Genomic DNA, 16346 nt, shown 5'->3' with positions numbered 1-16346 from the left:
AGCTGAGCTTCTGTACTAAATTTGAACATTTTCTGTTCATTTGTTCTCGATAAATCTGAGAAAAAGCTAAAAAACGCAGACTTTTGGCGTATCTTTGCAAATTTTTCCAAATCTTAGTGCGCCTCTAAAGGGCCAACTGAACATACCTACCAAATTTGAACGTTTTTGGTCCGGTAGATTTTTTGTTCTGCGAGTGAGTGAGTGAGTCAGTCAGTCAGCGATTGCCATTTCGCTTTTATTTTATATAGATATGATCATTATTGTTTTTCAATAAATATACATCTTGCAAAAATTGAAATCGATATTTTTTGTTTCAGTGAAAGTAGTAATCCACGGCGTAGAACCTCCGAGAGAGACACCCCTGCAGTGGATGAGCGAACACCTCAGTTATCCCGACAATTTTTTACATTTGTGCATTTTTATCGACGAAGCCACTGCGACGTGATACGCTTGACTCATTTTGTAACAAAAATGGACAGAAATGCCAAGATGTTGTGAAGCACACAAAATTGGTTATATTACCACAATAATATTTTGAATTATTGATCGTCTGTGTGAAATTGACTGGGTGCATCATTGCATTTTATATTACTCAAACCGCTTTGATCTCACCTATCATTCAACTGTACATCACTCGATTAGCATTTCATTGTATGTTTTTATTCTAAATGATAATAGTGACCGTTTTTTATTATAAATTATATTATTAGTCAAAGAATATCTATTGAACCGAGAGTAAACTATAGTGTATTTCATGGCTGAATACCTCTGGTTAACATGTAATTACCAGCAAGCCAGAGGTATTCACCCATGAAAGCTACTCAAGTTAAATTTATCTAGCTTTTATATAATTTTAATTACAGTTAAAACTGAGATCCTTTTAAGAGTGTAACTCAAAATTACCTATGGCTCATGTAATATTAAATAACTCGAAAAATGAAACTATGTTCACTTCAAGTTTATTGGCTCATTTGCTATAAGTTTTATATATAATAAAATAAATAGAAAATATAGAAATAAATCACTTTCTATATAAGCTTGTGGTTTATTTGGTTTCGCGTCAACCCATTATTACCTCAGAGTGTGCTAGTCTTACAAAATATAATCAGCCGTATAATAATAATTTTTATTACAAGATAAATTGTAATTGAATTGAATACAAAATGACGAAATCTTGTTGAAATACAGGGCATTGAATAAGGGTTTTTATACGAGTATGTTTCTAAAGTCGTGGTGAATAACTTTCATAGAGCTGGAATATGAAGAGGAATCTCTCGATTCTCAACTGTAGAAACCTTTACCGATGTTCACTGTTAAAATATTAACGAGGTTTCTGGAAAGGTCAAGTAGTTTGTTGAATCCTTAGGGAACGCACAATCATGAATCATACATTCAGTTTTATTTATATTTGAAGAGGTTTCTAATCTTTCAGATCATAATATCTTGGATGAAAGTGATATTGATTATTATAACTCAATTTCTGATCATTGTTTGCCCTGAATGTTGTTCATAGAAAATTGGGAGATTAAATTCCGATTAGAAACAATCTGATAGTCAATGTAGAGAAATAACTCTATTTTTATCAACAGTTAAACTTTGAAATCAGTACAATAAACATTTCTTTTTAAACTAAATTTATATTGGTTTTATGCTATTGTTTTGATTGACAGCCATCACAATTTTTTTAAACTTTATGTATTACTTTAAGAAAAACAAACAAAATAAATGGACAAACTTTATCCAACTTTATCTTAATAGACAAACTTTATCTATTTCTTTCAAACGTTATGTTAATAAAAGGTAAAACTTTGTAAACATAAACTATGTACAACTCAATTTTTGAGTCATGGCTTGTTTTGTTGATAAATAATTGCATTTTTAGTGAAGCATTCTGCTGTGTATAATAAAGGACGAATATAATAATTTTATTCTATTAACATTTATTCCTCTATCTGCAATAAACAACTCCACTAACTGATAGTCTTATTTAAACACTGTATTAATGATTTATACATAATGTATAAGTTAGCTAGTGAAGAATAAATACTATGAAGAATGTATCATTTTTTGACTCTGGTATTATTAATATTGTATCGAAGGTTCATCAACGTATTTTTTATGGATAATTGAGCTGATATTTCTCTAGAATTTCAAATTACATATATTATGAAGAAAAAATTCTACTGTTTATGATATAAAACTCATATTATTAATGTCATAGCTTATACAAAGAAATATATAATGTTCATGAATCATATGCTGATAATAAAACATAATGGCAGCTGTGCCTGTTGTATTTTGATAAAATTTGTATTTGAACGCTTCTTTGAGGTAAAATAATTGGATATTATATGGACTAGAATACTCAGAAGTTAAGAAAACTTTTCGAAATCTAGCTAATCATTAATAGGGTATCATTTTGGCGATGTATTTTTTTATTAAAATCTTTTCGAATTAGATGTTTGTATTTCAATCAATTTGTGTAAATTGTTCATCATTTTATTTATTTATACAATATGTTGGAGCAGTAATTGCTCTGTTTACTTATATAATTGTTGGAGCAGTTGTTACAATATAATTTTACTTTTGTTAAACGCTTTATATTTCAGTAGATTGTTTTCGTATTTGCTGAAATAATTCAAGCTCTTATTGGTATCAGAAAGTATAAATACGGTACCTGGTGTCTTAAAAACAGTAAATATATCTATATATCTTTTATTCTATTTCTTATATCTGTGGTGAAATGCTGAAATTCAACAATGAATTGTACTCCAACCTCTCTCAGACTAAATATTGTTGATTAGTTCCTTGACAACCAGTTTAATTTGTAAATTAGAGTACGCCAGTAGACCTATATTCTTTCTATCTTAACTTTAATAAATAATCAACTACTGAATATAAAGTATCCAGTATGTACTACACAGACAATAGGTCAATAGTTAGTACTAAATAAAAGAGTTTACAAGGATAAAGATGAAAATAGATCTGAGAACCAGAAGATGACAGTACAACATGGTGAGATGGTCGTTACTCCTATATTAACACAAGTTCTAATACTTTTTCTTAAAATTCTGTATAATAGGCCTATTCTACAATAAGGAAAAGATATACTATTTAATAATACGAACGTTCCTGTTTAATTTTTGTAATAATACTGTAGTGGTATTTTAACACCATACCAGTAAAAACTTGTAAGTAGATACTGAATAATTTTAATTTCAGATAATTTATCAATCCAACGTTGAAGGTAAACTTAAATCAGTGAGTTTATTGTCGATTAAATTAGGGTTTATTTAGAAAATAATTCAATTTGATTTGAGTACCATACCGGTAGTAATTCTGTAAAATGATTTTTAGCCCCTTGCAAAAACCGTCATAAATTTAGTTAATTGATTTGTCTGTGATTATTTTAACTTCATTTAACGTATATATTTATACATCTTTATTGCAATACTCACGAAAACATTCAATTCACTGATTTGAATACCATACCGGTAGTAATTCTGTAAAATGATTTATAATAGCCCCTTGCAAAAACCGTCATTAATTTAGTCAATTAATTTGTCTGTAACTATTTTAACTTCATTTAACGTATATATTTATACATCTTTATTGAAATACTCACGAAAACCTGTAAAGTTCTTTCATATTTTATGTTCTTTGCGCTTTTTTTTGAGAGAATGATCAGAATCAACACACGTTCCTCTTTGCTGTACATTTGAATTTCCCTCGCTATGTGACAAGTGAGTCAAGTTTGAGTCTGATTGATAACGCTTTACAATTTAATAATTGATTGAGAGTATAAATTAGATAGAATCCGTTGGTTTATTAATAGAAATATAATTTGGAAAATGTTTTTCAATAATTTGTTTCTGAATGGTTATTATTTAACAGTATTTTGGTAAGTCAGTGCTCATGACCTGTCAAACGATTGTACGGGATTCAAGTTCACGTCTGGTTCTGGAGACTAGACTGGTTCTCAGTTCTCATCTCAGTCGCCATCTTATCTCCGTTATGTACTGATGGCAGTGTTAGCTCTTGTGTCAATATTTCCAGTGTAAAGTTTACTCAACAGTTATTGTTTTACATGTTTGTGCGGTAGATCAAATGTTTTAATTGTAAAGTAGTCGGGAAATATACAAGTGCAAAAATGGCGGGGCAAACTATGACAGATAGACTTTTGGCAGCTCGACACAGTATCGCCGGGCAAGGATTAGCCAAATCAGTTTGTAAAGCAACGACAGAAGAATTGATAGGACCAAAAAAGAAACATTTAGATTGTGAGTACCCTATTTACATATTTACAGTATTTACTTATTGCTACAGTTACTCTCATAATCATTGTTCATTCACATACTGATCGTTCCCATTACACAAAGTCTTATCTTTGTCATGAATCAGGTAAATCACGTGAATAAACCAGCCCTTTAAAGCTGGTTTGACTGATAATCCATTATTGTTTATGATGTTTTAATTGCCGAATTAAATTCTTGATATTCTAACCAAACTTTTATTTGACTTTTCCAAGATGAAACGAGTAGGACAAGAGATCAATGTATGGAGACCAGTCGTGTCAAGTTTCATCATGATCTAAAATCAACGTGAATTATCATGAAACTACCACATAGGCTACCTGTAAAAAACTACTGCAGTTACAAGTATACGTTTTATATATTTTAAGCTCCCACTAAACGATAAGGATCAACTTTAAATGACTGGTTATGTTAGACACGTTTGCAATTTTTGTGTACGGTACTAACAAAATTAATCTTGAAATCAATTATCCAATACTGCATTAATGTACAAAAATACTTGACCACTGTTCGTACTTTTGGTATATTTTTCGTACATTCGTGTTATCTACTCAATTGACTTGAAAGTTGATACTCTGATAAGATTCTAACCTACCTAGGTCGAACCCCTTATATTCTTATTTCTATTGTAATTGATCAACCATGCCAATCCAATTCATTTGAAATATCTGTATAGCGCCTATTTATCCATTTATTAATGAATAATTTAATTTAACTCAAGTAGCATTTCCTTCTAAAATAAAATTCAATTTCTCTCTTGTGATATTATAGCATCCAAGTTAGACACATTTTCTTTTCAATTTTAAGCATTCCAAAGCTTGATTTTAGACTGCAGCGGTTCAGATAATAGGACATTTGCTATAATTCATAATATAAAACTCAAGTTGATACACTTAATCAGGGGTGCCCTCCCCTAGCTCATGGACGCACCCCCTCAGGCTGCTACCCCCCCCTTTTATTGGAAACCCCAAAAATGGTATCGACATTTTTTGGGACCTTTCCCAAGATTTAATTTTTGATTTAATGAAAGCATTAGTGAAAGTAAAACTTCACCTTCAGAGGATATTCAATCTAATTAAATTGAAGACTGAATAGGTTTATTTGAATACTAATATTTGATTATTTTAGATTTGAGTTACTAACTTATATTCTTTTTTTCTCCTCTAACCTTCGATAGATAAGGCCATGTTGCACTAATCTCTCATAGCCTTGACACATTTTTATAATATGATCCAGGTTTGAATGTAGAATGCACGATTCTGAGGAAAAATCTCTGCTACTGCATGATAGTTTGTGATCCAAGAAGTGAGTGATTTAGAAAAAAACTCCGTTTAAATAATTTCTCAATTGAGTTATTTTCAACATTAGGACTAATTGTTTTCTAGTCTCTTAAAAACCCTTGCTTATTCAAGTTATTTTAAGATCATTTTACCAAAGTCAAAAGAACACTAGGCTATATTAATTACATTATTATTATTATTATTATTATTATTATTATTATTATTATTATTATTATTATTATTATTATTATTATTATTCTATCTTCTCTGGTTTTAATTGATAGCTTATGTTCAATTTGTGTGATGAATTATTGAAATATTGGCTACATAACATTCAGTAGGCCTAATTATTTCTGATCTATAGATTCTTATTCTAAAATTTGCTGTCAAATGAATCTGAATACAATTATTGTTTATTTGCTTGACATATACTACATTTACTACTATTATTGCAACAAATATTCAGCAAGTTCGGCTATTAGATTATTGAACGAGCATAGTGAACTCCTACTTATGACTGGAGGTTCGAGTAGTTGTCGGCTTGTTTGTATGTTCGACGATAGCTTCGATAGTGTTTCGAATGCTTCCACCAATCAGTTTCAAATTAATTAAAACATATTCTTTGACCCATTATACATTTTTTAGAATAATATTGACTAATTTGTTTATCCTTTGTGGCGAGAAAGGATACATCATCAATGAATATCACTGTAATTGTTAAGCTGCGTACACATATTCGCGCTTCCAACCAGCACCGAGCATGCTCCTCCCTCGTACCACCATCGAACCACAGTCGCACCGCCCACGCACCCATCATGAACGTTATGGAAGATGTTAGATCTTCTTGCGTTCCCCGGTCGAACCACTGTTGCTCCCTGGTCGATCATCAATCGCTCTGCTGGAGTGACGTTCGGTTGCGGAGCAGAGCGAAAGTCTGTACGCACCTTAATACAGTATCATGTATGTTATCTTTAGATAAAATCTATAATCACGAGAGGAAAAATTATGAAAGTCATAGTGCCGGTTGCACAAAAGCCGGTTAAATTTTAATCCTGATTAAATACCACGAGATCCATTCAGAGAATCCTTCTTCTCTGAGATCCATTAAGAGAATCCTTCTTCTCAGAAGAATTTTCTCTGATTGGTTCAATTGGAATTTATTCATGTTTATGGAAATCTATCCAGTGTAAAGACTGGTCAAGGATTGAATGAAAATTGAATTGAATTGAATTAAAATTTATAGTGCAACCGGGCCTATCTATTGTAAATCGATTCCAACCAAATATTTCATTAGCAGCACAGATGACAGAATATCCTATACTGTTAAACGAGCAATTTCTGTTTATATGTTTGGATGTTTATATATATTTGTATTTCACCGGATCTCGAAAACGGCTCTAACGATTCTCACAAAATTCAGATCTTAGTAGGTTTATAATATAAAAATTCGATTGCACTAGGTCTCATCCCTGGAAAAACTTGCTGAAGGACATTAAAAGGATAATTATTATTCATCCTTGGAAAAACAGCTGATAATAAATTATTTCAACGTCTGTTGATGGAAGTGAGTGAGCGAGTTCATGTGTGTGGGACTGTGTCAAAATTATGACTCAGCTGTTGAACTTTTGTAATCATTCAGTTACTTAGTGCCGGTTGCATAAAAGCCGGGTTATTTTCAATCCTGATTAATTCCAGTAGATCCATCTTTTTGAAATTGTCTTCTCTGATTTGGTTTACGTGAATTTAATCAGGATTAAAATTTAACCGGCTTTTGTGCTACGGGGCTTTTGTGAGGGAAATTTTCACATTCCTCTGGGAATTAATCTCAATTTACTGTGATTAGATAGAAGATTTCTGTATGAACTATGAATGTCATTATAATTTCTTCTCTCGTAATAAATATTTTATTCTTTTGTACTCCAGAGCAAAGCTCGGTCCTCGATATTTAACTCATATTAACGGCATTTTGTGCGAGCTCTTCAGCCCGGGGACTCACTAGTGTAGCTCTTTTCAAAAATTAAATCTTGATTAACCAATAATATATTCATTAAAGTAACCTTGAATCGTTTTTACCTTTTAATTAGTGAATTATTGGAGCTTGAGAGTGAATCAATAATGTAATTAATTACCCATTACAGCGCGCTTATAAGTGGGGCTTCGTGGTATGCCTATTATTAATTAACAATAACCTAATTTTCGCCGTTGATCGAAATTCGCTCCCTGATTTCATTAATCTGAAGCACTGAGCATATTAATTTATGCGCATGAATAATTCTCTCATCACAGGAAAAATTGAATAATGTTAAACGGAAGATATTGTTTTGTTTTTGTTATTTGATTTGTAATAAAGTTCTGATACCGATCCAATTAATGATTCCCATAATTTATGAACAATTTATTATCTTTTGAATTATTTTTATTTCATTATCATCCGTAGGAGAAGGCTTTCTATCATCCGTCCTAAATCTGTGTAATTGATGTGAATAGTTGAGGTATGAATGAATAATTGGACACTTTTTTACATTGTGTATTGAATTAATGAGATTATGGCAATATTGACAATGAAATCTACGATGACACTCAATCACTTGTACAGTGACATAATAATGTACTTATTACTTTCCTTGCCCTATTACCATAGGTAAGGAAAGTATTGCTTTCCGAAAAAAATTAAGGTACCCCAATTTCTAAATTTCTATACGTTTCAAGGTCCCCTGAGTCCAAAACAGTGGTTTTTGGGTATTGGTCTGTATGTGTGTGTGGGTGTGTGTGTGTGTGTGTGTGTGTGTGTGTGTGTGTGTGTGTGTGTGTATATGACTGTATGTGCGTCTGTGTACACGATATCTCATCTCTCAATTAACGGAATGACTTGAAATTTGGAACTTGAGGTCCTTACACTATAAGGATCCGACACGAACAATTTCGATAAAATGCAATTCAAGATGGCGGCTAAAATGGCGAAAATGTTGTCAAAAACAGGTTTTTTTCGATTTACTTGAAAACGGCTCCAACGATTTCGATCAAATTTATATCTTAAATGGTCATTGATAAGCTCTATCAACTGCCACAAGTCCCATATCTGTAAAAAATTCAGGAGTTCCGCCTCATCTTTGCAAAGTTTGATTTTAGATTCCCAATTATCTGGCTTCAGATACAATTTAAACAAAAAATTTCGAGTGGAAAATAATGAGCATGAAAATCTCATCTAAACAATTAATGTTCAGTGACATTTTCACCTAAAATTGAAAATAAGCTCGAAATTCAATTGCAAACTGTTGATTCTATTAGATAGCAGACCTCGTGTGTCTCCAGCGTTATTGCCCTGGCACCAGCTGGCTCAGATATTTGAATAGTAGACTTGAGATGCGCGTGAACACTAGCGTCAGGTGATCAATTTTCATAACGGCAAGGAAAGTTGTGTGAGTGCGCCATATCAGATTTTTTGTGATTGTATTAGTGATTAGATTACAGTGCTATATCACTTGTAAAGTATTTCTTGTAATATTCTAAAGTTGCGTTTACATCAAAGTTATTAACAAAATGTTAATAACAAAATCCTTATCGATTCTATTAGATTGAACGGAACTTGTCAACACAAATGATCATCATATGTATGATAAGTTATATTCAATCTAATAGAATCTATAAGGATCAAGTTATTAACATTTTGTTGACATCTTTGGTGTAAACGCAGCTCAAGTTGTGTGATCTCGAAAACACAACAATTTGTATAGGAATTTGCTTTTTGTATGACAATATTTTTTAATGTAGGTAAAATCGGTACCATAGATGAAGGATAAGTAAGATAAATACTATATTATTCTTGTCTCTGTCGGTACCTAGCTATTGCAAAGTTTTTCAGTTATCGTATATGATATTTTGACACCTTGTAAGACCGGGCTCCAGTTTTGATTACTGATTATCTTATTTTTGGTTGCTTTTCACCATGAATTCATTTTATGTATGAACCTATATTTATGTGTGATGCTTTTCCAAAAGCATGTGTCTATGCTTTCCTAGGCCACTTGGAAAGTCAGCCATCATTAATGAAATTAGGTGGTAATTGAAAAAAAACAATGTTATTTTTTATGAAATTTGTAGAAGACCTTATGTAGAGCAACTTATATGTTAGTACCCAATGAAGAGGAATTGACTATAGTCAATGTTCTCTATTTTATTTTCATCAATCACTTATGATTGATCAATTCCCATTTCTCTGACATTACTAATTGATTTACTGAATCTTGGATATTAGTCACTCTATTTTTCTTTAAACAGACCGAACCTTTCATTAGACGAAAACCTACTATGCCAAGAATAAAACAAGTGTTGAGAATTTGGTTTCAATTTTTTTATAGATTACCAAATATCTAGGTACGTTACCGGAATGTGCAAAATTGCTAACTTCTCATGCTATTATGACTGAATTTATTCTATGAAACATCCCTCATTGACTATATTATCATATTCAACCATCATTATTAAACGAAGACTGTGTTGTCAAATTCAACCATAAATATTGTGAAACCAATCATTTATCCAATAATCCAATCAATAATTTTATAATTTATCCAATCTACCATATGAGCTTGCTTTAGAAGGTCGCAATCCATTTGTACAAAATCACTTATCATTAAAATGATATTGGATGAGGAAAAACAGGCGAACCCTTTGATATTCCTTCAATTTCGCACAATCTGGCAACGCGGATATTAGGTCATTCAACCATATGGTTCGCTTGAGGTCACAATTTGCGCTGGGCGCTAGTTACAGATTCCCATGGTTCGCTTGAGGTCACAATTTCGCACAACCTGGCAACGTGGTGGATATTTGGCTATCTAGATGCTATAGCCCAAGTCTCAATTTGTTTTAAGCAGTGCATCACTGATTATATAAAGCCGTGTTCACACTGAACTAATGTTCGACAAACATGTTTGTTGAAACAGTTTGGGCAAATTTTATTATGTTAGACAAACAATGTTTGCCCGTGACCAGTGTTTACGGGTCACCAAACAAAATATTTGTAAGTGGGAAGAACAGGTTTTATGTTTTACAGCTGTCAACACTGAAAGTGTTTGGAAAAACAGTAATTTTTTGTTTGACAAACAATGATTGTCAAAAGTTTTTAAAATGTTTGTCCCTGAGCTCCTCAACAAACATGTTTGCCGAACATGTATGTCGAACATTTGTTCAGTGTGGACACGGCTTCAGTGAGGAGTACAGGTTTTTATGTTTTACAGCAAACACTAAAAATGTTTGGAAGAACAGTACTTTTTTGACAAGCAATGTTTGTCCAAACTGATTGTCCTGAGTACCTCAACAAACATGTTTGCCGAACATGAATGTCGAACATTTCACAGTGTGAACAGTAATCACATTCTACCAATTAGGGCCGTTTGCAAAGTCAAAGCTTAAACTGAATTTAATCAGCTGGTGGCTTGAACCATAGAGAAACAATAGCGTAAGTAGATATCCCATGGTATAGGGCGTTTATGTAGCAACATTTACTGTTATCTCAAGCCGATTACTGACGATTATTGGCGATTTTTACTGTTTTGACCGGGTAAAAGTGTATGAACGGCACAATATACAAGGATGCAGGTTTGATGCCTAGTGAGATCGGACTCCCAAGAGAGACTACCAGCGTCATAAAGCTTCACGGGAAAGAACTATGTGGACTATCAGCTTAGGATAACAGTAAAAGTTATTGTTTCTTTTTTAAAGTTATTGTTTATGCTATTGTTTCTCTATGCTTGAACTCAAAATGAACCACATTTCAACGAACGAGACTTGATATGTAGACTATTTAATTCAGTTAAAAATTGAATTTAGTTTAAAATGTCACTGCAAACGGCATTTAGAAGCGTATTTATTGACAGAACGAGTATTCATTTATGGTGGTTTCCCTAGGCTAGGCAATTGGCAAGCAACGTCGACTGTGACTGCTTTTCCACTTATTGTTGCGATGATGGGGGGTGAGGTGGAAATTCATGACGTCACGGCTTGGCCGCGTGGTTTAGATGGCCGTGGGGGTGGCGAGAAGGGGTTCAGTAAGAGGACCCCCGATCGATGCCCCAGAAATATAACGTGCCTCCATTTCTCCTAAACCTCTCTTGTAATGTCGGGTGAGGGGGTGTTAGTAGTAGGGGTGGCTCTCCCCCCCCAGACCACTAATCCGGCCCCGAGGAATATCTACCCCGTTGGACTCTTGTCCTCGTCTTATTTTATTCGTCGTTATCTTCGGATGTCAGATCTTTCTCAAAATGAAAAGAGATACCGCATTTCTTTCATAATATACTTGTCTCAATTCGATTTTCCCAAGGTGGTAATTGAAAAAAAACAATGTTATTTTTTATGAAATTTGTAGAAGACCTTATGTAGAGCAACTTATATGTTAGTACCCAATGAAGAGGAATTGACTATAGTCAATGTTCTCTATTTTATTTTCATCAATCACTTATGATTGATCAATTCCCATTTCTCTGACATTACTAATTGATTTACTGAATCTTGGATATTAGTCACTCTATTTTTCTTTAAACAGACCGAACCTTTCATTAGACGAAAACCTACTATGCCAAGAATAAAACAAGTGTTGAGAATTTGGTTTCAATTTTTTTATAGATTACCAAATATCTAGGTACGTTACCGGAATGTGCAAAATTGCTAACTTCTCATGCTATTATGACTGAATTTATTCTATGAAACATCCCTCATTGACTATATTATCATATTCAACCATCATTATTAAACGAAGACTGTGTTGTCAAATTCAACCATAAATATTGTGAAACCAATCATTTATCCAATAATCCAATCAATAATTTTATAATTTATCCAATCTACCATATGAGCTTGCTTTAGAAGGTCGCAATCCATTTGTACAAAATCACTTATCATTAAAATGATATTGGATGAGGAAAAACAGGCGAACCCTTTGATATTCCTTCAATTTCGCACAATCTGGCAACGCGGATATTAGGTCATTCAACCATATGGTTCGCTTGAGGTCACAATTTGCGCTGGGCGCTAGTTACAGATTCCCATGGTTCGCTTGAGGTCACAATTTCGCACAACCTGGCAACGTGGTGGATATTTGGCTATCTAGATGCTATAGCCCAAGTCTCAATTTGTTTTAAGCAGTGCATCACTGATTATATAAAGCCGTGTTCACACTGAACTAATGTTCGACAAACATGTTTGTTGAAACAGTTTGGGCAAATTTTATTATGTTAGACAAACAATGTTTGCCCGTGACCAGTGTTTACGGGTCACCAAACAAAATATTTGTAAGTGGGAAGAACAGGTTTTATGTTTTACAGCTGTCAACACTGAAAGTGTTTGGAAAAACAGTAATTTTTTGTTTGACAAACAATGATTGTCAAAAGTTTTTAAAATGTTTGTCCCTGAGCTCCTCAACAAACATGTTTGCCGAACATGTATGTCGAACATTTGTTCAGTGTGGACACGGCTTCAGTGAGGAGTACAGGTTTTTATGTTTTACAGCAAACACTAAAAATGTTTGGAAGAACAGTACTTTTTTGACAAGCAATGTTTGTCCAAACTGATTGTCCTGAGTACCTCAACAAACATGTTTGCCGAACATGAATGTCGAACATTTCACAGTGTGAACAGTAATCACATTCTACCAATTAGGGCCGTTTGCAAAGTCAAAGCTTAAACTGAATTTAATCAGCTGGTGGCTTGAACCATAGAGAAACAATAGCGTAAGTAGATATCCCATGGTATAGGGCGTTTATGTAGCAACATTTACTGTTATCTCAAGCCGATTACTGACGATTATTGGCGATTTTTACTGTTTTGACCGGGTAAAAGTGTATGAACGGCACAATATACAAGGATGCAGGTTTGATGCCTAGTGAGATCGGACTCCCAAGAGAGACTACCAGCGTCATAAAGCTTCACGGGAAAGAACTATGTGGACTATCAGCTTAGGATAACAGTAAAAGTTATTGTTTCTTTTTTAAAGTTATTGTTTATGCTATTGTTTCTCTATGCTTGAACTCAAAATGAACCACATTTCAACGAACGAGACTTGATATGTAGACTATTTAATTCAGTTAAAAATTGAATTTAGTTTAAAATGTCACTGCAAACGGCATTTAGAAGCGTATTTATTGACAGAACGAGTATTCATTTATGGTGGTTTCCCTAGGCTAGGCAATTGGCAAGCAACGTCGACTGTGACTGCTTTTCCACTTATTGTTGCGATGATGGGGGGTGAGGTGGAAATTCATGACGTCACGGCTTGGCCGCGTGGTTTAGATGGCCGTGGGGGTGGCGAGAAGGGGTTCAGTAAGAGGACCCCCGATCGATGCCCCAGAAATATAACGTGCCTCCATTTCTCCTAAACCTCTCTTGTAATGTCGGGTGAGGGGGTGTTAGTAGTAGGGGTGGCTCTCCCCCCCCAGACCACTAATCCGGCCCCGAGGAATATCTACCCCGTTGGACTCTTGTCCTCGTCTTATTTTATTCGTCGTTATCTTCGGATGTCAGATCTTTCTCAAAATGAAAAGAGATACCGCATTTCTTTCATAATATACTTGTCTCAATTCGATTTTCCCAAGGTAGAAAGTGAAGATTTTGATGTTCGAGTAGAAGGTAGCTTGCTAATGAGAAACTCAGATGGCATGAAATTTCAATTAAAACTTTGGAATAGGTAGATGTGTAGCAAGGTGTAGCAGGTTTCTGTCTGATGAAATTCAGACTGCGTTCACTGTGGATAAGTTCACGACAAATCTGTGTTACGTTAATATTCTCTAGTCAAAATAGAAACCATTCAAAGAAGGATAAAAATATCAAATAAATAGATTAAATGCAAGAGACGTACGATGTTGAATGGAGATGAGTACGATAAGTTTTGTGGTTTTATATTGTTCATTTTTTTGACAAATGAAATTTGTTGAAACTTTGAACCAAAGTATGAATAATTCACTACGGATAATTGTTATAAGATCTAAATGCCACAAGATGCACTTTATTTGAGATATAATTCATTCATTACAGTCATTAATTCAGTCATAATAATTTTCACCGTACTTCTTTTTTATTGTTACTTCTCATCCTCCGCTTATTCCTTAGTGATCAGAAGTTTATTCCCAATAACTTTTTTATAGTCAATAGTGACTGCTTCTTGAAGTTTACAATTTTAGTATTGTACTTGATGTTAACACTCAATTATTGTTAGGAACGAGCTAAAATTTATTTGATAACTGTGAATAGTAAAACATTTTACAAAAGAAAAATAGTGCAATGGCTATTCAACATTGGCAGGGATGCTTCGGAGGCCCTTGTCAATGCACCCTACACCTAGGTTTCGTCTTAGATATTCGTCTACAAATATTCCCATTTTTCATTTTGTTATAAGCCATTAGTTTTTCCGTGTTACGTTATTTTTTCTTTTTTTCTCTCGTTTTTGGTAGAGAGTTAGTGGGGAGGATATTTTTAATATTCTTTCCGAAGAATGGACATTGATATGTCCAAAGCTCCGCCAATGTATGTAGATGCATAACAATATAATTATTATCTATAGTTATTATATTACAAATTGCTTTTTCATATCATATACAGTTCAATAATTATTTTCTTAGTCTATATTATGTAAATTCATCTATAATTTTGCTGTATTGTAAGCCATTGCAGTCTATATAAGTGTATAAGCCAGAATATATTGTAATCTACATAAATAAAGTACTCAATCAATCAATCAATCTTCTTGCTTGTGTTTAGTTTCTTGTTTTTGATGCAGCGCTCTGTTAACTCTTTCGACCTTATAGCACCAACCTATATCAGTAATAGATTTAACCTATTTTATTTTCTACATTTGAAGTTATTGTTTAATTAAAGTTTATTTTTTGTTTAAAAAAAGTACAATTTAAAAGTTTTTCAAGATATAATTTTGATTATCCTTTATTTCTTAAGGCTTTTCTAGATAGGAATTCTTTCCCCACACACGGATTTATAGTCTAAGTGGGGAAATATATTTCCTTGATTTGTTTTTTTATAACTATTATTGTTATTAGTTATTTTGTATAACTGATATGTATATGATTTTTTGTGGAAATACAAAATTGAATTGAAAAAAAACAAAGTTACTCAGCCTCTTCTGTTATAATCATGTGTTAGTTTAAATACAACTATCGGGCTATAAATAATTTATTACGTAATAGTTAATTCAACTTTATGAACATTTGAAATGAAAATACTGTCTAGACTATATCATCTACACATATTATAGAACAGTTTTATATATTTTTTTCAAGTTGATTGATGGATATTGAGGTCAATCTGTTATGAAATTCAAATATTCTTTAATTGGCGGAGGAGTTTTAGGACTTCTACCACTCAACCTCGCATAATCAACCATTCAACCGGTATGACTATGTTGTGGAGAATAATTGATCAAAGAACATATGCTGTATGTTGATTCCACGGATACTAGAATACTAGTATTTATTTAAATACTAGTATTTATAGAATATATGTATTCTAGTATGCGTGGTTGATCCCATGCTGAAATAAATCTTGATTAAGAAATGTATTCACATTCTAGCTGATTAAAAAATGTATTCACATTCTAGCTGATTAAGAAATGTATTCACATTCTAGCTCATTAAAAAATGTATTCACATTCTAGCTGATTAAGAAATGTATTCACATTCTAGCTGATTAAGAAAGATTAAGAAATGTATTCACATTCTAGCTGATTAAGAAATGTATTCACATTCTAGCT

General features: G+C 33.0%; 2 protein-coding genes across 13 annotated transcripts in view; both read left to right on the top strand.

The window, feature by feature from the left end:
* The window catches only part of LOC111056452 (autophagy protein 5), a 32891-nt gene extending 30434 nt beyond the window's left edge, over nucleotides 1-2457 (top strand). The window contains exon 6 of the mRNA XM_039433268.1: nucleotides 318-2457. Within this exon, the coding sequence (XP_039289202.1) occupies nucleotides 318-445 (128 nt within the window). The 3' untranslated portion in view covers nucleotides 446-2457. The remainder of the gene's footprint in view (nucleotides 1-317) is intronic.
* A 1480-nt stretch (nucleotides 2458-3937) lies between these two features.
* Nucleotides 3938-16346, top strand: part of LOC111053692 (phosphatidylinositol-binding clathrin assembly protein LAP) — a 220037-nt gene continuing 207628 nt past the window's right edge. For 7 of the 12 annotated variants that reach the window (XM_039433267.1, XM_039433266.1, XM_039433263.1 and 4 more), the window contains exon 1: nucleotides 4005-4280. In XM_039433267.1, the coding sequence (XP_039289201.1) occupies nucleotides 4151-4280 (130 nt within the window). In that variant the 5' untranslated portion in view covers nucleotides 4005-4150. Of the gene's footprint in view, nucleotides 4281-16346 lie in introns of all 12 variants that reach the window. The other 5 variants (XM_039433265.1, XM_039433262.1, XM_039433258.1 and 2 more) reach the window with 3 other exon arrangements.

Source organism: Nilaparvata lugens, chromosome 7 (genome assembly GCF_014356525.2).
Source record: "Nilaparvata lugens isolate BPH chromosome 7, ASM1435652v1, whole genome shotgun sequence".
Classification (NCBI taxonomy): Eukaryota; Metazoa; Arthropoda; class Insecta; order Hemiptera; family Delphacidae; genus Nilaparvata; species Nilaparvata lugens.
Note: the sequence above shows the minus strand (reverse complement) of the source record. Positions and strands in the feature narration are given on the sequence as shown.